The sequence below is a fragment of the Larus michahellis genome, chromosome 1, assembly GCF_964199755.1.
Source record: "Larus michahellis chromosome 1, bLarMic1.1, whole genome shotgun sequence".
In the NCBI taxonomy this organism is placed as follows: domain Eukaryota; kingdom Metazoa; phylum Chordata; class Aves; order Charadriiformes; family Laridae; genus Larus; species Larus michahellis.
In genome coordinates this window covers 55,158,357-55,182,608 of record NC_133896.1, presented here as the reverse complement: position 1 = coordinate 55,182,608, position 24,252 = coordinate 55,158,357, and the positions used below count along the sequence as shown (strand labels likewise).

The 24,252-nt window shown below is 43.8% G+C and overlaps 2 protein-coding genes across 3 annotated transcripts in view; one reads left to right on the top strand and one right to left on the bottom strand.

Annotated features, from left to right (window-relative positions):
• The window catches only part of DESI1 (desumoylating isopeptidase 1), a 17,535-nt gene extending 6,115 nt beyond the window's left edge, over window positions 1-11,420 (bottom strand). Inside the window, 3 exon segments of the mRNA XM_074577936.1 lie at window positions 934-955; window positions 11,086-11,250; window positions 11,253-11,420. Of these exon segments, the coding sequence (XP_074434037.1) occupies window positions 934-955; window positions 11,086-11,250; window positions 11,253-11,361 (296 nt within the window). The 5' untranslated portion in view covers window positions 11,362-11,420.
• On the top strand, window positions 11,051-24,252 carry XRCC6 (X-ray repair cross complementing 6). 2 transcript variants are annotated; one of them, XM_074577877.1, is made up of 12 exons: window positions 11,051-11,317; window positions 11,979-12,088; window positions 12,648-12,786; window positions 14,728-14,982; window positions 15,821-16,004; window positions 17,252-17,438; window positions 18,623-18,791; window positions 19,969-20,130; window positions 21,025-21,154; window positions 21,835-21,935; window positions 22,881-22,994; window positions 23,765-24,252. In XM_074577877.1, exons 2-12 carry the CDS (start codon window positions 12,038-12,040, stop codon window positions 23,956-23,958), a joined length of 1,686 nt encoding a protein of 561 aa, XP_074433978.1. In that variant the 5' UTR covers window positions 11,051-11,317; window positions 11,979-12,037; the 3' UTR covers window positions 23,959-24,252. The 2 variants fall into 2 exon arrangements, with proteins under 2 accessions (XP_074433978.1, XP_074433968.1); XM_074577867.1 differs by lacking the exon at window positions 11,051-11,317 and adding an exon at window positions 11,647-11,861.

Sequence of the window (24,252 nt, the reverse complement as noted above, 5' to 3'; positions counted from 1 at the left end):
AACAAAGGAAATATTTAACCTAGCACATAAATCACTGGTAAATTTATGTGCTCAAGGACATCATGAAGTGAATAACTGAAAGAAGAGGTCAACGTGTTTCTGTGAGTAGGAACAGGATCTGCTGGGACATGAATGGATATGGAAGCAGTGATTATCAAGCCTACTGTAACTCTGTAAATGGTTGGGAAAGAACAGGCTTGGCTAGGTGCCCAGACAGGAAGGAACATGGGAAGAGAGAGCGCTCTACACTAGCATGAGGTCTCCAGCAGCCTCTTTCAGCTGAAGGGTTGATGATAAACTCACAGAGACAGAGGGACATAGCTAGCCCTGCTACCACATTGACAAAAGTAGTGCATGTCTGATAAACACTGACTTGAGAAGGTCAGACAGTCACTGGAGATTGATCAATAGAGAGGGAAGACGGATGGACAAGGGTTAAGTTTTTTTTTTTAACCCCCCCCCTTTTTTTTTTTCTTTTAAACTCTGAATATTATATATAGGAAATTGAGAAGTGTTTTGTAACCGAATATAGCTGCTGCTCTTAAGTGCCAGAAAGCCTGATTCTGTAATACCTTCTTCCCACCTACTCTTTTACTCTCATGTTTAGTCATGCCTGCAATTAGAAGACAAAGTGCTTGGGACAAGAACAACATCCTACCCTTGAAAATGGGTACAAGTGCACTAAAACACAATGACTACTACCAACACTTTCTTTCCATGGGGTCCACCGAGCTTTAAATGGAGAGGTTTAACCAGCACCTGACCGTACCTCATCTTACTGCCAATCTGTGTTCAGGAACAGAAAATCCTTTAGTTTCCCTTCAGCACCGAAATGTTCTTAAGATCTGAGGCATATATAATCTCCTATTGAAAATACTTCCTACACCACACAGTGTTTAACGCACATTATGCAATTTAAATCTAGTCACTTACCAGATGCCATCCAGCTGTTTCCCTGTATGCAGAGAAAAGAAGAGTTATTAGCAATGTATTTTCCAGATTTCAGCCTACTTTCTGTCAGTCACTAAGGAACCATGGCTATTATCTCACCACGACAGTAATCCCAAAGATTGCATCCCAGAGTTGCTTCTAAAGAAACAAAATGTCTTTCTTTCAAATGAACTACCCTGTCTGCACTACTGCTGTAGTTTTTTCCTCCTGCATGCAGAGCTGGCAACACCATCCTATCCTGCCAGCGCTTACCTTGGGCTTCTGTCTACAGACCAAGAAAATAAACCTTTTCCTAAAATTGGAGTCTTCAGTCAAGACCAGAAGAGTTGAGTTTTATACTGATTTCACAACTGCAGGCAGTTAGCCAGCACAGAGTATTCAGTTTTCTTTCTCGGTAACTTATGAGGGATCTTACTCGAACATACGATCTGTGGTGATAGTCTCTATAATCTGTTCCATGGCTTCCTCCCCCTGCCTTTAAAAACTAACAGCTTAAGTGGGGGTTGGGGGGGACAGAAGGGCAGGGCTGAGGTTTACACAAGTTATAAAATTAAATTGTGTGTTTTGCAGAACACAGCAGCAGCAAAGATTTGCTTCAGGCACCACTAAACTGATAATATCATTGTGTCTCAGAGAAAAAAGCACCTTCTGAAATGCTTCTGCAGTTCCTTGCAAGTGGGAAACCTAAACCTCTCCTCATTGACAGTAGGATCAAACCGCTCTTCAAAGGGTCACCAGCTGTTACTGCTCCAGGGCCAATTACTTTATCTATCACAACCTAAGGGCTTGGTCCCTGGTATCGTACCCCTTTGTAAACTTGTAGGCAGCAACAGCATGCTATGACAGATGTGCTATAGCTTTATTTTGCCAAACAAGGTGCACTACACCCAGAAAAGTGGATTTACAACAGAGAAGCTGTGTGCATACACACATTCGGTGTTCTCCTGAACCCATGTAGTAGACCAAGTGCTCCTCTGCTCTAGCTTCTGCTTCCTTGCAGTGGGTTCCTGATCCTTTTAGTCAGCCTCCATGTATCAACGCCCTCCCCCAGCAGACCACTTCCCACACCACTGTCCTTTATATCCAAGCAGCACCTCTTCCAAGAAGTTTTGCTTTTATTGTTCAACTTTTAAATACCAGAATGTGATGATCTGCTAAAGCCATCTGCAGGTTTCCCAGAGCTAGATCAGAAACACTGTAGACATGATAAGAAAAGCCACCTGAACATGAGAAGCACTGTTCTAGTAAAAGTTTGTTCAGAAAGCACTGATGGGTTAACTTTTGGCCAACAGACTTTGCTCTGGTTTGGACATCTGTTTGCATCAGACTAGACTCAGGCCTCCCAAAGCAAGCCACAGTTTAGGTACTATCCTCCTCCTTTAAACGCAACCTCAGAGCTGTGGTCTTTTTTTTTTTTTTAAAAAATGTTTTACGCAAGGCTTGTGACATTCAGGCTTTTCTTAGATATTTTGAGGGCCACTGCCTTAACTCAGTATTTGGCTGCATCCCTCATCACACTGTCAGCATCGCCTGTCCCCAGCAATTATTCCACCAGCCACCCTGCTTGTATTCCCACAGCTTACGATGCTGAAAGTGCACTGCGACTGCTCTTCAAAGGCTGGAATCAGATGCACAGAATAACAATTCTCTCATGAAAAAAAAAAAAGTTTGGTAAAAATGAAGCTCAGCTCAGTTGCATTCTGCTGCTCTTCCCGCATGATTCCCAGAGAGGAGGCAGAACATCACACACTGGGCCCCTGTTAGTGTATCAGGAACCTAAAGCTAAATGGTAGTTTGACAGAGCAATATTTCATCCCTCAGACTCCAGGATGCTGGCTTCTCTGCTGAAACTTTAGGGGTCACTCTTCTTCCGCTGGTGTCCAGGTTCTTCCAAGATAGCCGGTGCAGTGGCAGTGATGGGTACATTGTCCCAGTTCCACTTGTCAGACGCTCTCTGACTGTTCTTACTTACATTAGTGCCATGGCACCAATGGCCTACAGGGAGGCAGAGGCATTGCCTTTCCCTTTCTAGGCAGAGGATCTTATGCCCTTTTACTTCTCTCTCAGGGCTGCTTTGGTCTGTGAGTGCCACGAAGCGAAAACATGCTACTTCCAAGCAGCAGTAGTTCTTCAAGAGTTCTTTCCTTGAGCAAAACCAACTTTTGTCATCATCATAACTGGCTAAAACAGAGGAACAAAACTGATGAGGGCAATCCTTCAAGAGTTCTGATAAGTGGATGCTTATGTGTCCAAGCAAGGAATAAACAATTCCTACCAATTTTTTTCCCCTCAAGTCTGAAACAAAATAGGAACAAAACAGAGATAGATACCTGCTTCAGACAAGGGTTGTGTAAGAGCGGAGGCAGGAAGAGGCTGTTGTGATGATAGAGACATCAGTCAAAGCGCGCACACACAGTTTTGAAGTAGGTGGACTGATCTGTCACTACCATGGATCACAGCCAGGCAGCAACCATATTCACTGTCAACCTGTCTCAGAGAAACGTAGGCATGGAATAGGATGAAGGCCAAAAGATAGTACCAATGATGAGAGAAGTGAAGCAGTCTGCTGCAACATCTCAGCAGCATTTGCTGCCCTTTAGCGTGTCCCACCCTGTTGTGCTCCTCGATGTTCCGGGCCTTTTTACACACCTTCCCCATCACAGCTTTTGCTTTGTGCTCTAGAGCTGACAGAAAGCGGTGACACTGCAGGCTCATCAGCAACACGTGAGGCAGGGGAGAGTGCACTGCCCTCACTTTAGCACCTGGCCTACGACAGGCTCTACCGATTGGTTTTGCATAGTTCGAGTTCTGCATAACTGTTAATAAATTATTACACATTTGTTCACAGTAAGTCACTGTTTTCCACTAGAAACTTGAACTTTGTCCTTCAGGGCAGAGAAACAAACTGTTTCAAAGGCAGCACAAGCTAGAAATGTAGCTGCCCTTTAGTCTGCTAAATGGGAAAAGAATATCTTAATATTTACTTTCATGCAGATTTGCAGCAAACAACAATGAAAGACTTTCCACAAAGCTGGCACTTTGCACCTAAATTCTGTGTGCAGGTGAAAGTTATAGCAGATGCTGACAATGTCACAGGTGCTGCTGGGAACCTGCTCATGCAGTTACAACACCTACTTGAAAATGAAAAGATCATTGCAGCAAAGGCTACCATACATCGGGCAGCTCTAGCAAGACTGCAGCCAGCAGCTCAAGGAGGGTGACTCTTTCCCTCTGTTCGACACTTGTGAGACCGTATCTGGAGTGAAGTGTCCACTTTTGGATCTCACCAGTACAAAAGACACCAATGCACTGGGCTGGAGCACTTACTGTATTAAAGAGCAGTGTTCAGCCTCTAGAAGAGAAGGCCAAGAGTCCTTATTGCTGTCTACAACTACCTAATGGGTATGGAGGAAAGAGAGCCTTGTTCTACTCAGAGGTGCACAGTGAAAGGGAACAGGTGCTAGTTGGAAAATGGGAAATTCCCAACCCAGTAAGAGAAGAAAAAAAAAAAAAAAGAGATTACCATGAAGGCAGTCAAACACTGGGGCAGGGGGCAGAATGCATGTGGGATTTCCATCCTTGGAGATACTCAGAACTCAGCTGCCCAGGGCCCTGAAGAATCTGCTCTCGCCAGATCTACCTTGCGCAGGACCGCCAGAGGTCCCTTTCCACCAACGCAATTCTCTGATTGTATGAGCAAAACACAAACAGTATTCAGGAAAGGGACTCTGCATTAGACTGCAGTCCAACACTGGGGGGCTCCTCTCTGGCTGCTGCACACAAAATCTGTAGCCAACAACAGGCAGCGACTGCCAGGGCAGTAACAGCACAGCTCTTGGCAAGTGAAGCTGCTTATCTTCACAAGGCAGGTCCGTCTGAGGCTGCTCAGCTAGGTCAGTTTGTGCCAAGTACTGGTTTGATGATCTTAATGGAGCTGCTGACCTGCTATTTTTGCTTGGCTCCTGTAAGACCAGGCTGGCACTGTGGAAAACACATGCCAGACTGCAGCACTGATGACAATAAGACACTGTGATAGCTCTCCAGCCTGCTGGTGGACCGCACTCGGTCAGAGGCAGTGCAAGCCTCTCCAACGACAACACCATGGGGGAACCTCACGCCTAAGAAACCTGCCATTATTGGCCACATACGCATCACCCAGAAACATCCAAGACCAAGAACTTTTGGTATGCTGCTGCAGCTTCCCATGCTGCACAGCTCGCTATTGTCATCTCAACTCAAAACTGACTGACAGAGGAGTAAGTCAATGGCCACCAGCTTCTGAGGAATTTGGGCAGCTCCTTTTCCTGCTGCTCAGCAAGAATCTTAATGTTGTTTATCTATTGCATCACGTAAGAAGTTCTGTACAGCCCTTCATGGACACCATCATCTTTCTCATAAAGAGTTGCCTCTATTGGTGATCCTCCTCTAGGACTCTTCTTGTCCTTCTCTCAAACTCAGACATTGCACAGAGCAGGTGACAGCTCACAACCACTGCCACCCCTGACAAGCTCACATAAAGCAATCGTGGCAGCCTGCACTAAGCAGTTATGTCTTGCCTTACGCTGGACATTGCCCACTATATACAAAATACATTGTTCACAGCCTCTGAAGGCTTCATACACATACCAGCCCTAACAGTATGACCGAGCAAGGATTGGCATGGCTCCGTTTCCACAGCCAGCTGCCCAAGTGAGTGCAAAGTGAGAGCATGAGTACACTCTTGCTCTAGCAGTGCTAAGGCAGAAGTCATATCCAGGCCTTGCAGCGACACTTTCCAATAAAGCTGCTTCTGGCAGCCCTGTCCAGCTTAAAAAAACAGAAGGTCAAGCAAGCTTGCCAGGGAGCCTCCCCAAATAATCCCACAGTGCAACAGAGGTTATATCCAATAGTCAATTGAGTGGTCTAGAAGAGTGGTCTAGAAGAAGGGATTGCAAATACCATCTGGGATACTGGTAGACATCACATTTCATGCTCTTCCATGCCTTGCCACAATGCTCCTAACTCCTGTGACACGCTGCAATGGGGGCAGAACTATATGCTGGCACTGCCACCAAAATCAACACACTTACTCATAACCTGAGGCTGTCTTTAACTATATAGAAAAGTCTAATTCCCCAGTAATTTCCATTAGAGCTGCAAAAGCCTTTAAATTGCAGGCATTACTCCTCACTCAATACCTACAGCAAAGCTAATCCAAACGAAGCACACAAATATAATGCGGAACAGGAGTGTCCTGGTGGAATGATACTCTTTTGGGCATCTACTGTTCATCCAGGTAAAACAGGAACAGCAAGATGCCTAAAGAGCTTAAATATTTCAAGGGACAGAGGGCTGTTGAGCTGGAAAGGGTCTTGCAGATTTAAATGTACACACTTAAACATACAACAATTAGTGCACGTGGTCAAGTTACCAGGTATCAGCTGTCCCACAGTAACTGCTTGTGTGCAAGCTCAGCCTGAAGTAAATATGAAGCAATTCAGCTTAATCTGATCTGCTTCCACTATGAGCTAACGCAAGTCAAGCTACCTTGCGTTTGTCACAGACCACGAAGATGGACATGAAAGTTACCGTGTTATATCTGTGAGAGTTTAGGGTGACAGCTTGTCAGTCTTTGGAAACCTGTTCACATTACCTGATCTTTAAGGCTTTTTTCTTTTTTTAAGAAAAAACTTGCTGAGGTGCTTATATGGATCTTTCCTGAAAATACTCACTAGAACTCAGGAATGGATGCCCATTCAGCATAGATCCGTGTGCTTAAGCATCTCAAAGATTCAAATTGTTTGAATGAGGCAGAGTATCATCTGGCAAGTAAACAAGGTTTTTTATTTGCTGTTATTTTTCTTTACAACATTCATAGCTCACCTACTTTCATGATGCTTACATGAGACAGAAACCTAGGAGAAAAATACAACATTCAAATGTATTAATTCCACGACCATCAGCTTAGTCATCGGAATGTGGAGAACAAAGCAGTTATATTTGTTTGTTGTAAAACTGATTCAGGAGACTGTCATTGTTAGGATACAAGGGTATTTTGAAAGGAGCAAGCAAGCAAGCCAGCCCGCCCATATAATTTTAGAATACAAACAGGATTACTTCCATGCTTGGATTTATCTGGAAGGCCAAGCAGAAGGGAGATTAGACGCTCACCAATCTATTTTACTGGCACAGTTAATTTGTTAATCTTGAGGGCCACATGATGTAGTTTATTCCTGTGCATTTTAAATACCAAATGAAAGTGGCATTTGTATATTAACCCAAATTACTAGACTGAAGGGCAGAAGAGTTCTGAGACATGAAGGAATTATATAAGGAGATGGGCTTAGTTTACCCCATCTAGAGCTTAGGCCATCCATCCCTCAGCACAAGAGCAACAGCTGTTCCTGAGCTGTAAAGAAATAATAGGAAGCTTAGTATTTGTAACAACATATCTATGCTCTGCAATGGATATGCAAGCCCCAGAAGACCCTAAAAGACCCCAAAAAAAGTAGTGGACTGGTCTCCTGTGGAACTGGAAGCAATATAATTTGGTCAACCAGCATGGGTATTGCTTTGCATATTGTTGCAATTTCCTTGGGCAAATCCATCAAGGTTCCTGCCTTTTTTGAATTGAAAATTATCCTAATTAGTCAAACACTTTCTCCTATGTGCAGCCCAGGGTGCTCAACTGAAGCAAAAAAAATAACAGAGAGGAAGAAGCCTGCTTCAGTTCCCTTCTCCTTGAGGTGCCTAGAGAGACCAAGAAATAGGCTAGATTGGGGGAGGGTAACGCACTTGACTTTCATTAAATCCCTAGCAAATGCTCTGGAGCAAAGCTGATGGCATCTCATGCGGGAGCAATTCAAAACTGTTCAGAACGGGCGGAGGAGAGGCAGAGTAATGTGCTAGGTCTGGAAAAAAAGAACAAAGCAGAAGGTACCTCCTTTTAGCAGTTACCTTTTGCTCCAGTTCCTTCTGGGCTGTTAAGTCCCTACAGCTGCCCATACATACAACCCATACATACTCCCAGCCAACTCACTGCTAGTTTGTACTACACTGAACCAAAGCTGCTGTGTTAAACTAAGCTCCTGCCTGTTCTGAGTCACACGAGCACAATAACCACAGTTACACGACAGGAGAATTTTGAGAGCTCCAAGACATTTTTCTTTAAGCCCATGATGCAACAGGATTTTAATCTTCCTTAAAGATTTCTCTGCCTTTGGACATCTACTTCAGAAATCAGCACTGCAAGCTGAACTATTCTGTTTTCCTCTCTACCCTCTACAGAATCAGATGGATTATGTTTTCCATCTTGAAAACAGAAATCTCATTGCATTCAGGTTAACATTTATTATTATTAGATCGCACAGCTGGACAGACAAATCTAGTTTCACAGACTGAGAATGGGGGAGAGAGAAGACACATGTTGAGCAACAGCACACAGAAATTAAACACACTGCTTTCAAGCCAATTGAACTATAATATTTAGTCATGTATACTTTAGAATAGAAATATTTGCTGAAAAATTACAGGAAATTCACAGAAACGTAAGAAAAACAAAATAAGTCCGGGTAGGAAGCCTAAACTTGCCAAGAAAAGTGAAGATGTGCCCAGGGGGCCTGACTAAGTCACTCTAAAGCCTGCTATGAACAGTGCTGTATAGCTCTGCCTCACAGGTTCACCATTCAACAACAATGGAGAGAACTGAAAAAGTAAGGATAACATTTAGTAGTGACGGCTGATACTTGAACGCTGTACTGACATAATCCATAATACCTCTGGATCCTATTAGCACAACTGAAGACATCATGTGGTGATGCTCTCGCAGTGGTCAGCCCTGTAAGAAGGGATTCATCCCCCTCCAGCAGAGGGATCTGAGCTTCTGTTTTCGAGCATGCTAGGAATTGATTTTGGCACAATCAATCATCATATTTGTTTCTTCTCTCTAAAACACATATATTTCAATATAGACGATGTTACAGAGTTATCACTCAAAGCAAAAGCACAGTTTCAATAAAACTTGGCACCTAAGGAAAGAATATCAGAAGTAGAGATGACAAGCGTTTAACACTAAATCATCTAAGAAATCCTTTCCTCTTCAATTTCTATGACTTTCCCTGGTGATGTACAGTTTATGAACGTCACTGACCAAAAAAAAAAAAGGAAAAATAGCTGTTGACGATCTGAAAGTTGAGGTACAGAGAAGTGGCAACAGTTTTTATTGTGCTTCAAGAAAAAAAAAAAAGAAAAGGTGTGTACATGAGGCATCACTTTGTTCTTGGGAAGTTTCTAAAATAATCTGGAGGTATGACAGAGCTGAGTGAAAACGCACAGAAGATACTTAAATGGAAGGAAAAAAGGAACAAACAATGATTTGTTTTACAGACAATCCAGTCACTGAATCCACACAATCCCAAATATTCTGCAGCCTGCCTTGTCACTGTCACCACACAGGCCTAGTTGGCCCTGTTCCACGAACACGTCTGAACTCAGCTAGTTACCGGGCAGTATTAGTGAGCGACGTTTCCTGCACTAGCAAGAGATGTGTTCAGATTTTGAAGCTTTCCTTTCCATTACTCATACTTGTAGAAAATTAGCACCAAACTATACCTCAAGCACAAAGTTTTAAAGTTGTTGTTTGGATATCATAAAAAGCACCAAAATGAAGTCATCCACTAAGTGTTTTTGTGTGGGAATTCAGAAAGCTACAAGATCCCAAGATTGACTTTGAAGGTAAGAAGAGAGCTGAAAAGTTTTTGCTTGATCTATGTTGAGATTGGCATGGAGATACATACAGTGACAACATATTTCTGTACAAGTCTTAGCTTGGACCAACACTTTTGAAGTCTTACTGAAGTAAGACTAGTAAGACAGTAAAATCTGGTCACCTCAAACACAAGTAAATCATGCACACATGTAATCTATATCTTAAGATTTATAACTCTTCGCCCAAGATAAAACATGGCTATTATAAGCTAACAGGTGAGCAGTTACTTCCCTGAGGGCTACAACAGAAGCGACTCTGACCACACATGAAGTTTTGAGGTTACCCAGGGTGGGAAACACACATCTCCCAAAGTTGTTGTTGCTGTCTGGCTAAAAAAAGCACATCACATACGATGTCTAGAATATTTTCGTCTCAACTCTGCATGCCTATTGTTAACATGTATGAAACCTCATGCTAAGAATTATTTGGACTTTCATTTTAAGCTTGCAGGAAAGCACTGAATCTCCTTGTAGGGCAAATGAGTGAAGTCAATGCCAAGAAACTGTAAAACAAGATTACACGGAGCCATCTGTTCAGACACTGAGCCTGTTGAGAAGTCTCATCTCACACAGACGGCTGGTCTGACACGGGCCAGAGTCTACACGTAACAGGTATAAACTGCTCTCGCATAGCGTTCCTAATTCACGCTTCCAAAACTTCAAGCAAAAGCTGTTTCCTGCACACCCCCAGTCCAAGGCTCTGTTGGAAACGCACACATTCTTGATAAGACGTACAACAAACTTCCACAAACCCTCTGGGAGGAGAAGGTGGACAGTCGCACATCGTGAGCCACGCAACGCCCAGCCCAACCTCACCACAACATGGAGCCGCTTGAACGCAGTCCCCTCGTAAGCAGCAGAAGGCTTTCTTCCACTTCAGCCTCCCTGCCAAGGCGTTACCGCAGTCAGGGAGTTGGCAACCATGCTTTCTCTTGCTTCAGGGGCTAAGTAATGTTTGTAATTAGGCATTAGCAAATTAACGCCAACCAAGGGGCAAAGGGGAAGAAGAGGCCGGACCCCGTTCACCCAGTGCTGCCTCACCGACACAGCCCGTCCCACGGCCGGGGATGCCGCGGCTCCAGCCCACGCCGTTCCCAGGCACCAGGCCCCCGAGCCGGGCCCTCACACCCCCAAGCCGCGCTCCAGCCGCCGGCCACCGCCGCGGCCCGGTGCCCGCAGACGCCAAGAGCTGCCCGCCCCGCAGGGAGCCCTTTCCCGGCGGGCCGCTCCCTCGGAAAGGGCCATTCCGGGAGGCAGAAGCCACCCCCGGGGTGAAGGGGGCGGTTTCAGCCCCGTTTCCCGGCGCGGCGAGGCCGGTGGGGGAACACGACCCCCCGGAAGCGGCGGGAGGGCCGGGGCGGGGCGGGGCGGTCCCCGCCGTGCTCTTACCCAGCATGAGGGGGCTGAGGCGCCGGGCCATGCCCTTGGACAGGTCATACACATAGAGCTTGACGGGGTGCAGGGCCAGCGGCTCCTCCATGGGGCTGTGGGCACGGCCGCCGGGCGGCACCCGGAGCCCTGGGAGACACCCGCTGGGCGCCGGGAAGCAGAGGAAGGAGGAAAGGGCGGCCTCGGTGCCGGTCCCGCCGCCAGTCCCGGGTGCGGCAGCGCCAACCGTAAGGTGACAGACGGAAGAGGGAAAGGGGCGACGCTGCCTCTGCGCATGCGCGGCAGCCGGCGACCGGCCGGCCTGCCCCGTCACTGCGCCGTTATGCAGCGCGGCGGTTCCGGGGCGGGGGTCGCGGGGGCGGGGCTAGAGGCCGTGGGATTGGGGGAAGCCGCCCTGTCATTGGCTGGCGAGCCGGAGCCACGCACAGGGCGGGCAGCGCTCCCGCCTACTCTTTTCCCTTCCGCAACCAATCCCGGCGGGGGTGTGTGTGTGTGCTGTCTTCCCGCGGAAGGGGGCGGGACGAGGCGCCCTTCCCGTCTCGCCATTGGTCAAAGGTTGCTATGGGAGGCGGGTCTCCCAGCCCGACGCAGGCTGCGGCTCGTGGCGGCGGCGGTTGGTTGACCGTTGGGGGCCGGTAAAGAGCGGGCGGGGCCGTCCCTCTTGGGCCTGGCGCCGCGCTGGGGAGCCATGTCGGAGTGGGTTTCCTACTACCGGAGCGAGGGGCCGGAGGAGGAAGAGGAGGAGGAGCAGCGGGAGGAGGGGGCTGAGGCGGTCGGTAAGGGCCCACCATCCCCTCACGGAGGGCAGCCCGGGGCCCGCCACCCTCAGGGGTCAGCGGGCGGTGGGGCCCACTGCTAAGACTTGTTCCCCCTACCCCCGACCTGTTCCATAGGGGACTACAGGTTCTCAGGTCGGGACAGCCTCATTTTCTTAGTCGATGCCACCAAGGCCATGTTCGAGCCTGACGAGGATGGAGTGACGTCCTTTGACATGACCATCCAGGTAAGGCTGCGCGGGGAGCTTCCAGGGGCTTCGCAGACCCTCTAGGAATCTTCATCCGGCACCACCATGGGTATGGCCGCCTGGTTGTCGCTCTGCCTCATCTGGTGGTATAAGGCCACTGTGAAATGTGAGCAGCTCGGGTTGCTGGATGGCTGTGGGTTTGGAGAGATCCATCGCCTGATGGGCCATGCCCAGAGTTTGGTGAGGGAAATGTTTATAGAATGAGTGATCAATCCGCCTTCAGGATGATGTATTTAAGAAATGTTTGTTTCATTGATCTTGTTCGTAGAAAGGGAATGGTAATGAAAAATACCCAAGTCTGTGTACTGAAGAAAATATCTCAAAAAGCAAGAAAGCAAGATCCCACATTCTTTCTCCATCTGAAATTAAGCTTAAAGCATTTGTAGCGGTTCTTCTGTTTGATAGAGTCTACTTGTATAAACTGCTGATTGCCAAAGACAAAACTTTTGCACCATTATTGCAACTGATTTTGACAAAAGTTTTGCACCATTACTGCAACTGATTTTCTTCACATTTTGACCTGTGCATTTTTTTTCAGTGCATCCGGAATGTGTATACCAGCAAAATTATTAGTAGTGACAGGGACCTGTTAAGCGTCGTGTTCTATGGTACAGAAAAGAATAAGAACTCGGCAGATTTCAAGCACATCTATGTTCTTCAGGATCTGGGCAATCCAGGTAAAGTCAGTAAAGTGATATGAAGGTTATGCAGAAAGATGGAGTAAGGCAATCTCTGCAGCAGTGTTGTCAGTAACTGGTCTCTCTGAAAACAGAGAGCTATCAGATAAAAAAAAGTTCCTGTTACTGAGATGCATGGGGGAGATAGATTTAGAAATTTATTGAAAGCTTAGAAACTTATTGGGAGCTTAGCTTTTTCTGTTATAGTTTGTTCAGGTCCCTTTCCTGTGTCTTTTCTTGTATTGTAACATGGTGGTTCATTTACTGTCTGCTAAACCTAAGAAGATCTCAACAGAACTCTTTGAAAGCCCATCATGCGTCTGCTGCACTTCAGAAAAGTGCATGTACATGCTAAGGCACCACGGATTCCAGCTGATGGAGCATATCACAGAATGGCTGAGGTTGGATGGGATTTCTGGAGGTCATCTTGTCCAACCCTTCTGCTCAAGCAGGGCTAGCTAGAACAGGTTGTCCAATATGTTAACCTGTTTTGTGGGTGTTCCATCTCTTATTTTCATAATAGGTTTTGCAATTCTTTAATTTATCTCTTCCATTTTCTTAGAATTTCTTAGAATTACCTAGAATTGATAACAAGTGCCAGTTGCTGAACTGGAAAAGGTAGTAGGAGGAGTACAAAGAATGCAAGCTAGTGGTGACAAATTATCTGACAGCGGAGAGTCTTGTGGGGGGATTTTGTCTACTAGCTTTTAATAGCAGCCTTTATCTCTGAGGAGGTTTGATTTCATTTTCTCAACTAGGAGGTGCAGGTTTAATGACACGTGGGGTTCTCCCAAAAGAACTGTGCCTTGTCCTAGTTTCAGAATAAATTACAACAAGGACCTGTCAAGACTGCCCTGGGTTCTTCTCCCTTTTCCGGCAGCAAGTGCCTTAGGCTTCTTGCTCATCCTTTTTACTCCTTCTTCCCTGCTTGCCCTTTTCCCTGCGTTAGAGGCAGTAGCTTCGCCGTGCTGATAAAGACAGTGCAGGTGAAAACTGGGTGTTTTTAAAAAGGAAGAGAATTTGCTGCCCCTGGAGAGCAGTGTGCTCTGGAGAAGGAAGAAATGCTATAGTTAGTTATTATGTAGTACATAATTATGAACACTTATGTTATTAATCAGATGACAGCTGAGGAGATGAAAATAAAATAGTAAATAGCAGGGGAAAAGACATTTTCAGATGAGGTTTCAAGAGTGCTGTAGAATTTGAGCAAAGGACAAAAGAAGCAGCTCCGCAGAATGCAGTAGCAGAAAAATGAAAGCTTGCTTCCTTTTGTAGAGTTATGGGAGAAAACAGAGAATCTGCTCTTAGACAGGTGGGAAAAGGAGTCATAGTTGGGCTGGAGGAATCTGCAGTGCTTTAAAAAGGCTGTTGACACCTGCGCTGGATATTGCTGTGCTCCACATGGTGATCTATGGGCTGCATCTGACCTCTCAATTGCTTCTATCTGACATGAGGGGCAAGGGATCAAGAGGAATTCTCCACCTTCCCAACGTGCTGTGGAGATACAGAATGTATTTCAGGCTCCTCTCCTTTCTGTCGTGACACAGCAGTCTGCTGTGCCTCTGCAGTGGGTGCAATTGCTGCCTTTTCTGCTGAGCACTTGACCTTTCAGGTTAGAGGGTTTGCGATACTTTGATCCCTGCCTGTTTCCCTCCCTCAAAAGGAAGAGCCCTGCATGGGTGACAGGGCACTTTGTGTCCTCTTGGCCCCAGTAGGTGCTTTAAAGTGGTAACTGGCTTGCAATATTGCAAATGTTGAAATTGCTGAACAATTGAATCGCTGAACAATTTTCTGAGCCAGGTGTTGGAAGGGCATCGCCACAGAGATGCTAGGGGACGTTGCTCAGACATCAGCTGCAACGGACCTTCGTGCATATTTAGAAGAGTTTGCAGTACTGCTTTCAGTATTTCCAATGCATGTGAATGCTGTTATTCCCCTTAGGTGCAAAGCGTGTTCTAGAGCTGGACCAATACAGGGGAGATGAAGGACGAGTACTTTTCCATGAGACCTTTGGCCACAATGCTGACTACTCACTGGGTGAAGCACTCTGGGCCTGCTCTAATCTCTTCAGTGATGTCCGAGTCAGACTGAGCCACAAAAGGATCATGCTCTTCACCAACGAGGATGACCCTCATGCCAATGACAGTGCTAAAGCCAAGCTGGCCAGGACCAGAGCTGGTGATCTGAGAGACACAGGTCATTATTTTCCCCTTTAATTTCAGGCAGAATAAAAGTGATGTTAACTGCATTGCAAGTTAGTGGTGGAAAAAGAATGTAAAATCGTCAAAGCTGGGGAATCTTTCTCAAGCTTTCTAAATCAGAAATTTGGCATCTAATCTAAATTAGAAAATCTGTTATCCAATCTGGTATCCAACAACTAACACTTATTTTCTAGGATCTCTTTTTGTACTCTGTTAGCATAAATCAGGACTTGAGAGGTCCATGGAAAACAAACTCTACTTTATTTCATTGTTACACCATTTTCCAGGGAGGGAATAGCAACGCCAAGTTAACACAAAAGAAAAATTACCTTAATGGGTCCATTTTGAATTAGCTGAAGAACAGCAACCTGAGCTCAGAGACTAGAGAGCAAATGCTTCATTAATTCAAGTATGTAGCTAAGATAAGCGGTGTTTTTGGAGTTTATCGGATGTGCTGGATCTAGAAGCTGTGAGGCTTCCTTAATCCATTAGCCCTTATAACTGGGAAAGGGGAATTTCTGAACTCATTACTTCCCTCTATGCCTGAGGTAAGATTATGTTTTATGGGAGCTTGTCAGAGCTGTTTCATACACAATGTTGTCCAGATACTTAATTAGGGAGGGGACGTTTTCTATGCTATGTTGTTTTGACTGAAGTTGAAGAATGTCTTTTGCCATTCCCTGGAAACTTTCACATCTGGTGCAGATGACAATTTGGAGCTTATTCTTGCTTAAATTCTTTGCTTAGAGAAATCTGAGAGCACTGAGAAACATGCTGATATAAGAAAAAAGCAGTTTCTGTGATCCTCTTCCCATCTCTTACTTTGTTTCTAGGTATCATCCTGGATTTGATGCACTTGAAGAAGCCTGGAGGGTTCGATATCTCTTTGTTCTACAGGGATATCATAAATGTAGCAGAGGATGAGGACATTGGGATCCAACCTGAAGAGTCAGGGAAACTGGAACATCTCATGAAGAAAGTACGAGCAAAGGAGACAAAGAAACGGACTTTAGTCAGGTTTGTACCTAGTTATGATATTTCATTCAATGGAGGCACCTGATGTTATTTTTAGGCTGCATCTCATCTTCCTCTTCTGGAATGATTGGTCTATAAAGGCATCAGCGCTTACATTCCTCAGTCTTAATTCCTAGGTCAAGTGTTTCTTCCATAGCTTCCAAGGATATTTGTCGCTGGTGGATGAAGAGAGCGGAGAGTGAAGTTAGGCCTCCTTTTTCTCTCATGTAAAACAGTTTATAGTGAAATCTGGTTGAAATTAGGGTTTTCTTACTAGTGTTAGCTTAAAAAAATTCACCTCAATGTGACTGGGTGGTATTGTGGCCTATTATTAACTAGTTATATGTGTCCAGTCTGTCTAAGCACTCGGTGTGGATTCACACAGGCTTGATATTTCTGATCTCCTGCTGAAAGATTAGAGATACTTACAGAGAGATTAAAAGGATCTTGACAAAGCAGATAGAAAGTATTTTTGGAACCACATACTCCATAATGACTTTTTTAATGAGTGAGTTCACAGCAGAATGATGTGGTAAGGAATGAACTTCACAGCCTAGTGGTTTTTTTTAATATATATATTTTAAAAAATACCGACCTGAGCTGTTGTCACTGGCATTCTTGCTCCTACTCACAGCTTTATTTTCCTCTTCTGGGAATGTTCCTCAAGTTTTCTAATAACTGAGGAAGAAGAATCCCCTAACAGTGATACCTTTTAGAGGAGAGGAAGTAACATTCACAGTAACGCACTGTTCTGCTCTCAGAACTTGAAGATTACCTCCAATTTTAAACCTTTACTTCTGAATATTTTTCTAACTTCTGATTATTATTTTTTTTTCTTAAATTTTGGTATTGTTTGTATTGATGGTGTTCTTTTGGGGAATTTTGCCTTCTGCGTGAACAGCTGTGTGAATTCAGAGGTCACATTTCATTAAGCTCAAGTAGTGTGTCCAAATGTGAACTTGTCCTGTGCCGTGCTTGAGCATAGCTGCCATCAGAATGAAAAAAGGTGAAAGAAATATGGTAAATTATTTGTGTTTAAATCATTTTATGACCAGAAGTAACAACATTGCAAGAATGTTTTAATACAAGTGAGATTATTAACCAAGTAATATTATGTTTCCAGAGATACATGTGATTTTGGGGGAGGACAATGGGATGAGGTCAGAGAAAATAAGTTATCTAAGGAGATGACTTTTGATTGCAAAAGTTACATTTTTAAGTCTCAAGTCTGTATCTGCTTTTTTACACAGGTTAAATCTGTATCTGAACAAAGATCTGTCACTTTCTGTTGGTGTTTACAACCTTGTTCAAAAAGCTTATAAGCCATATCCCGTGAAGCTTTATCGGGAAACTAATGAACCGGTTAAAACAAAAACAAGGATGTTTAATGGAAAGACAGGCAGCTTGCTGCTGCCTACTGACACAAAAAGGGCTCAGGTAACGTATTGATTATGTGCCTGCTTTTTTCTGTCTCTGTGATGTAGGGGGGAGATGCTAATTTTCTTGCTGCTTTTGTTTGTATTTTGCTTTCAAGATGAGATGCAGAAATATTTACGTCTATATTCCCCTGAGCATAGCCTGGTCACTTTGTAAGCTATGCAGAGTGAGAGCGAGCTGTTTCTCTGGTGTGACTGTCAAGGGAAAGCATGTCCGCTGGTAGAAGTGCACTCAGGAACACGTCATTTCTTTCTGTAAAGCAGAACCGGGATGTTAGAGCCTGACCTTATATGGCCTTGTGCTATCGCTGCTAGTGTTATCTTTTGATTCATTAGGAACAGATTTTGTCCATTTTATTAAACATATATGTGTGAATCATGGGGGGCGGGTTGGAGCTCTTTTCTAAACAAAAGAAAGAGCATATTATCTTTGGGTTTTGCTATTTTGTTCTTTGCTTTGCCTTCCTGCTTGATAGGTTGGCTGATGTAGATTGAATGTCACATTCTGTTTGCACAAAGCCTTATTTCAAAGCAGGATATGCAGTTGCTAGGTATGTTGTCACAAGTGCGCTTTGTGTGTCCTTCCATACCAAAGGCTCTTAAGGTTGTTGTCTTAAGATTACATATTAAGTTTATTTATACTGGACATTAGTTTCTTGAAATACAGTACAGGAGATGAACAGACTACAATATGGTTTTGGTTTTGTGACATATGAGTGATGCTTCAAAATCTCAGTTGCTGTTTCTGCCAGGAGTAGGTAGCTGACGTGCATCTCGCTGAAGCAAGTTCAGAATCGGACAGGACCTTTGAAAATGTCTGATCCAACCCAGCCCAGAGCAAGACTCACAAAACCAGATCAGGTCGCTCAGGGTTTGTTTGGGACAGCTCTGAAGAACTCCACGGATGAAATGTGACAGCCTGTCTGTGCCAGGGCTTAACCATTGTTTTAGGAAAGTGCATTTTGCTAATGTCCAGGTGGAATTTCCCTTGGGATAATGGTCACAAACTGTGACTTGCCATTTCAGTGTGCACTAATGATGAGAGTTTGCTCTGTCTTGTCTATAACCCTCTTTTCAGTAGTGGAAGACAGCAATTGCACCCTCTTCCTGTGTCCCCCACCTCGTCCTCTCCCCCTGCAATTTTTTTATGCTGGCAGCACTACTATCTGCTCTTCCCTGGTGTAGACATATGGAAACCGCCAGATTGTGCTGGAGAAAGAGGAAACAGAAGAAATAAAAAGGTTTGATTCTCCAGGCTTGTTTCTGATTGGCTTCAAACCACTCTCAATGCTAAAACAGCACCACCATATCAAGCCCTCCCAGTTCATCTATCCTGAGGAGTCCCTAATAAGTGGTAAGTAAAGACAGCAAGAGAAGATTCACCACCTTGCGTTAGGGTAACCAGCTGATTCATAGTGTGTTTGAGTGGGGATCGTTGAGTATAAAATCTTTGTCTAAGTTAAAAACTTGCTAATGTTAAGAAGTGGAGAATTAACTGTTACTGTCCCTCTCAGCTGCAGTTAATTCTTGTTTTCTTCAATAGCAGAAGAGCCAATTTGGCTTCATGTTTCATCCATCATGACAAGCAGCTCATGAAACTGTGCAGACATAGTCACAAAATATTTGGTTTTGTCATTCATGAAAGTGAAGGATCCTAGTACCTGACAAGAAGGCAAGGGTGATTAAAAAAAAACCAACATAACAAAAACCAACCAACCAACCAACCAAACAAAAAAACCAAAAACAAACCAGTGAAGATAATTGCTGGTTTTAAGTCCATATCAGCTAGAAGTGGAAACACAATATTCAGGAAGCATGGTTGAATTAACAGCACTTTATGGGCTTGTAAAGAGAGAAGGAGTGGATGCTTAGGACTGCTTTTTCTCCTCTTTTTATGTATATATGTAAGTCTGCTTATCTAGAAATATAGTATTAATCGATCCCAAGCTAGGACAGTAAATAAAAACCTCCAGCTCCTCAATCTACTGGTGGATAAAGAGGACTGAGTTATGACCAGATGCTTGGCAGTGTCTGACAAAAGAGCCTTTACACTACCTTCTCCAGCTTAGCAGTTTCCTGAGTCAAACAACTTACATGTTAGTCTTTTCCTGACCACCATATCTGGTAAAATACAAATACAAAAATACAAATCAAACATGTGCCTCGAGGAATGCTGCAGTCTGAATTCATAGTGTGTTACTTCTGCAAAGGTCCTATGATGTGTTGCTACTATGATGTCCCACCAGACCAGAAAGAGGCTTTGTAGATACCAGTTTGATTTTCAAGCATATTTCATTGCTCAGGTGCTGGTGATTTCATTTCTTTTACCAGAACTCTCACTGCTCTGGTCAGGAGAGGCACTAACATTGTCATTTTTGAGGGATTCTGCTTCCAAAAGTTGCTTTTTACCTCTGGAAATATTGCAAGCATCTCAAAGAAGTCACAGGTGTTGAAACTGTAATATCTAGGGTTACAGTCCTGAACACAGGAGCAAAGCTGTCAATCTGACCAATACAGTCTTTACTTTGCAGGGAGTACAACTCTGTTTAATGCCTTATTGATGAAATGCTTGGAGAGGGAAGTGATGGCACTGTGCAGATACATCGCCCGCCGGAACATTCCCCCTCGCTTCGTGGCCCTGGTTCCCCAGGAGGAAGAGGTGGATGAGCAGAAGGTGCAGATAGCCCCTCCAGGTACAGGAAGAGATGCTGCCTTTCCCTGCATGGTTGGATGCAGTCAGCATAATAGCCTCCTGTATTGTGTAAAAAAAATATTCTTGGCGCTGCTCCCCTTAAAAATGGAGAGAGTGCTTTCCAGCATCCCTTTTCTTCAGTTTTGTCATTGTGAGTGTCTGATGTTGAAGCTATTTTTAAAACTCCAGTTGCATCAGTGCTTGCCCAGGTGTAGCATGGCTACAGTATTTTCACACCTCCTGCTTTTTTTTAGCAGGCTCAAGTAGCTGACCTAAAAAGCCCTTTTTTCTTTTTGCTGACTAGACAGAATGTCTTTCCCTAAATTTTATTGTATCCTTGGATACATTTTAAAGCCTTAAATAAATACTCTCACGTACTGAGCCTTGCACTGTAGCAGCTGAGTAGAGAATGATCAAAGAGCAAAGGCAGACTCTTGCTCTTTTACATTTTCTCGCCTCTTTAACTGGAAAATCTTCTTCTGTGAAGGACAGTAACGCTGCTTGTGCACAGTGTAAAGCATTTCAGAAATAAAATGTGGGCATTAACTTAATTTTCAAACAAGCCTTTTTCAAGCTCATATCCAGTGAGAGATGGGGAAGGTGCACAAATTGATCTCCTGTATAAATAGCAGTTTTCCAGCTCTAAGACATGCATTTAGTTTGAATCTCTTTCAAAAAGCCGTTAGTTATGCTGGTTATATTAATTGAGATTAGGATTGAGCGTCATGCTGTAGGTACTAGGAGGTATTATGGATTGCTGTTGTTGACAGCAAAATAGTAGCTAGTTTGGGGAGTAATCAGACCTAGCTAATTATCATCTTGGCCTTTGCCATAAATTATTGTTTTGAGGCGGTGGTTATGCATAACTGTTCTCTGCTCTCTTCCTTCTGTGTAGGTTTCCACATGATTTTCCTACCATACGCAGATGACAAACGGAACGTTGATTTTACAGAAAAGGTTCCAGCCAGTCGAGAGCAGGTGGACAAAATGAAGGAAATAATTCAAAAACTCCGATTCAAATACAGGTACATGGAGATAAATAGTGTGCATGTTGGGGGGTGGCATGGGGAAGAAGACACAACACTGTTGCTTGCTCTGTTGCATACTTTATTCAGCTGTGGTGTCCACAAGATGGGATTTTGATGCATTTTGATGCAAATTGCTTCCCTTTGCAGTAGCTTTGTCCAAACTTTTATTTTTAATTATTCTGGATACCCAGGCACCACGTGCAGTAGGTAGCACGTTCTGGAGTTCTATTGCTCTTGTACTCTGGGCTGTTGTCATTTGTTGCAGAGGTATCACATTTTGTTGTGGTTCTGCCAATCTGTTGCAGATCAGACCTGGATCATTTAAATTGGAGCACTTTAGAGAGAGTAGTTAGGCTTTTTCATTATAGATAGGATAAATTTTCTGCGGTGCTATTATGAGAGATTTTTTTCTAGGTATGTGGAAAGTAGCATAGCTGGTATTGAAGTAGAAAGCCATTGTCTCCATTTCTCTCACACAGCTTTCTAATGTGGCTGATGCATGATGGGATAGTGATTCAGCAGGTACATTGCAAACAGGAAAAGCAGTTCTTCTGATGAGGTGGATTGTTATGTGGGAAAGAGGGAGGTTTTACTCTGAAATAGATTGGTGGCAGATCTTATGTGTCTTGTCTGTCTGCTTGGCAGCATGCATTGACATTTTGGGGGATTCTTGACAGGCCTGACAGTTTTGAGAACCCAGTGTTGCAGCAGCACTTCAGGAATCTGGAGGCTTTGGCGCTGGATATGCTGGAACCAGAACAAGCTGAGGATCTTACAAGTGAGAATTATTGAGGGGTGCGAAGGGAAGTGGGGTAGAGGGCTCTTGACTTTGTTCTAAGTCAGAGATGTGCTACTACAAAACCAAACGTCTTTTAAAAAATATTTTAGTTGTGTGCAGTTCCAAGGTGTAGAATTCTGGATGTGTCCATTCTGAAATACTGAAGCCTTACTTTCTACTGTTGTCAGTTTTAAGATAAAGGAAAAATTGATCACTTTACTCTCCAAAATTAAAATTGAATCACCTTTTTTTCTATGATGACAAATGTTTTCTCTGAAATTCCTGTCTTCAAGAGTCTAATTAATATTTCAGTCTGATAAATGGGCAGAATTACTTAGAGAATTATTCTGCTAGGAGGCAATAACGCCACCTTGTGGCTCTGAGAGTTTTTATAGAAGAATATCTTGTCAAAGAATCGAAACTTTCTCCTGAAGGGGAAGTTCCTTTTCTAAAATTATGTTATACTCGAGGAATAGCATTAATGTAACTATTTGTCTCTTCTGAAGTGATACCTAACAAACAGTCTAGGTCTGTGTGCTAGATATCATACAAATACATGACAGAAACAAGCTGTTCTGCCTCAAACCACTCGCAACCTTAGATTTTGTTGTATTTTAAATGTCTGAGATTAGACCTGGGTAACAGTGCAACTAGGTAGGAGATCTTCTATATCACTTCCACCGTGTCAGTTTTGTTCTGCATATATTTTTCCTGTTTAGGGATGTGGGTGAGGCCATTACATATGTATAATACAAATACTTGATATTACCAAGAGCTTTACGTTTCATTTGTGAATATCATAACATAGGTCTTTGCATTTTGCATGCTTCCAAGACACTTGCATGCTAGTTATTACAGAAGCACAATTGTATGTGGTGATGGCCTCATTGAGACTTTTCTATGATTGCTCAGTTTTTGAGAGGGCAAATGTTTCTCTTTTGCCAGTGCCAAAGGCTGAAGAGATGAACCGCAGGCTGGGCAACCTGGTGGAGGAGTTTAAGCAGCTGGTTTATCCCCCTGACTACAATCCCGATGGGAAGGCTGTAAAGCGAAAGCAAGGTAAGTAATGATGGTGCAGACATGTAGCGTGGTGTCTGTGTTTGTTTAGAGGCTTCTGCATTTTCAGTTTGTCTCATAGTTTAGAGACGCTGCTTGTGCAATGACTCGTTACTCATCTCCACAAGAAAGTGGACTCGTATTCAGTGGTGATTCTTAGAGAACTGCTGGAATGAGAAACTGCATAGTGAAAAAATAGAGAAGTATAGGAAGCAATGGGAGTGAATTACTGCAAAATATATATTTATTATTATTTTATCATTATCAATAACTTTGTGGTTTTTACAACACTGGTAAAATTGTTCATGCTTTCAGTTTGTGCTCTTGGTGAGAAAGCAGACTTCTATGCATGGGCTGTTTAGCGAGTCCAAGATGGGCATCTTTAGGGCTAAATGTCTTAAGTAATGATGAAGTACATGTGTAGCTTGGGAGTCTATGAAATTCTGTATAAAGTGTCAGTTGGCTGAACTCCCTGTGGAATAGTTGCATTCTCCTGTCTAGATGAGAATCCCTTAACATTTTCATTTGGGGGTGATCTTTCCATCAGAACACAAAGTTTCATACTTGAGTTTGAGATCACTCGTATCAATGAAATATACTATATGACACCTGCTTCATAAAACAAAATATGGAATCTCGATCTGTGAGTGTGTAGGTAGCTATTGAAGTACCGTGTGCTAACAGGAATTAACTGTGGTATGTGTATGAAACGTTGATGTCTTTCTATTAAGAAGCTTTTTTGAAGCTTGGTGACCTAAAATTTATCTTTCTAGCTTCTGATGGTCAATCTGAGAAGAAGCCCAAGGTAGAAATCTCGAAAGACGAGCTGCAGAGCCACGTGCAGAAGGGCACTCTAGGCAAGCTGACTGTACCTGTTCTGAAGGAGGCATGCAGACTCTACGGGCTGAAGGGTGGGGGGAAGAAGCAGGAGCTCATGGATGCGCTGACTGAGTACTTACTTCAGTGAGCACTAAGCAGGAGCAGAAGGCCCTGGTTAACTTCCATCTGCTTAAAGTTTTGGTTGTCTTATGTGGCTGCTGTGTCTTTTTAACCTTGCTAAGGAGGAGAAGGCGACTAAATGTTGCTGAATCTAGCAGTGGAGAAACTTGTTACTTTTAGTTGTGAAACATCTCTGCAAAGTTGAATTCTGTTTGCAGTAGCCAAAGGCAGAATTAAATTCCCTGCTAACTCAGGTCACCCACTACAAGTAAACACAGTTGTGCCTTCCTGTTTTCTTAATAAAAGCTGTTTTGGACCTCTC

Excerpts from the sequence above, each read along its gene's own strand:
- XRCC6 (XM_074577867.1), top strand. The coding sequence starts at position 11,774 with ATGTCGGAGTGGGTTTCCTACTACCGGAGCGAGGGGCCGGAGGAGGAA. Across the intron at positions 11,862-11,978 it reads GGAGGGGGCTGAGGCGGTCG|GGGACTACAGGTTCTCAGGT; the intron begins GTAAGGGCCCAC and ends CCTGTTCCATAG. Across the intron at positions 12,089-12,647 it reads CCTTTGACATGACCATCCAG|TGCATCCGGAATGTGTATAC; the intron begins GTAAGGCTGCGC and ends ATTTTTTTTCAG.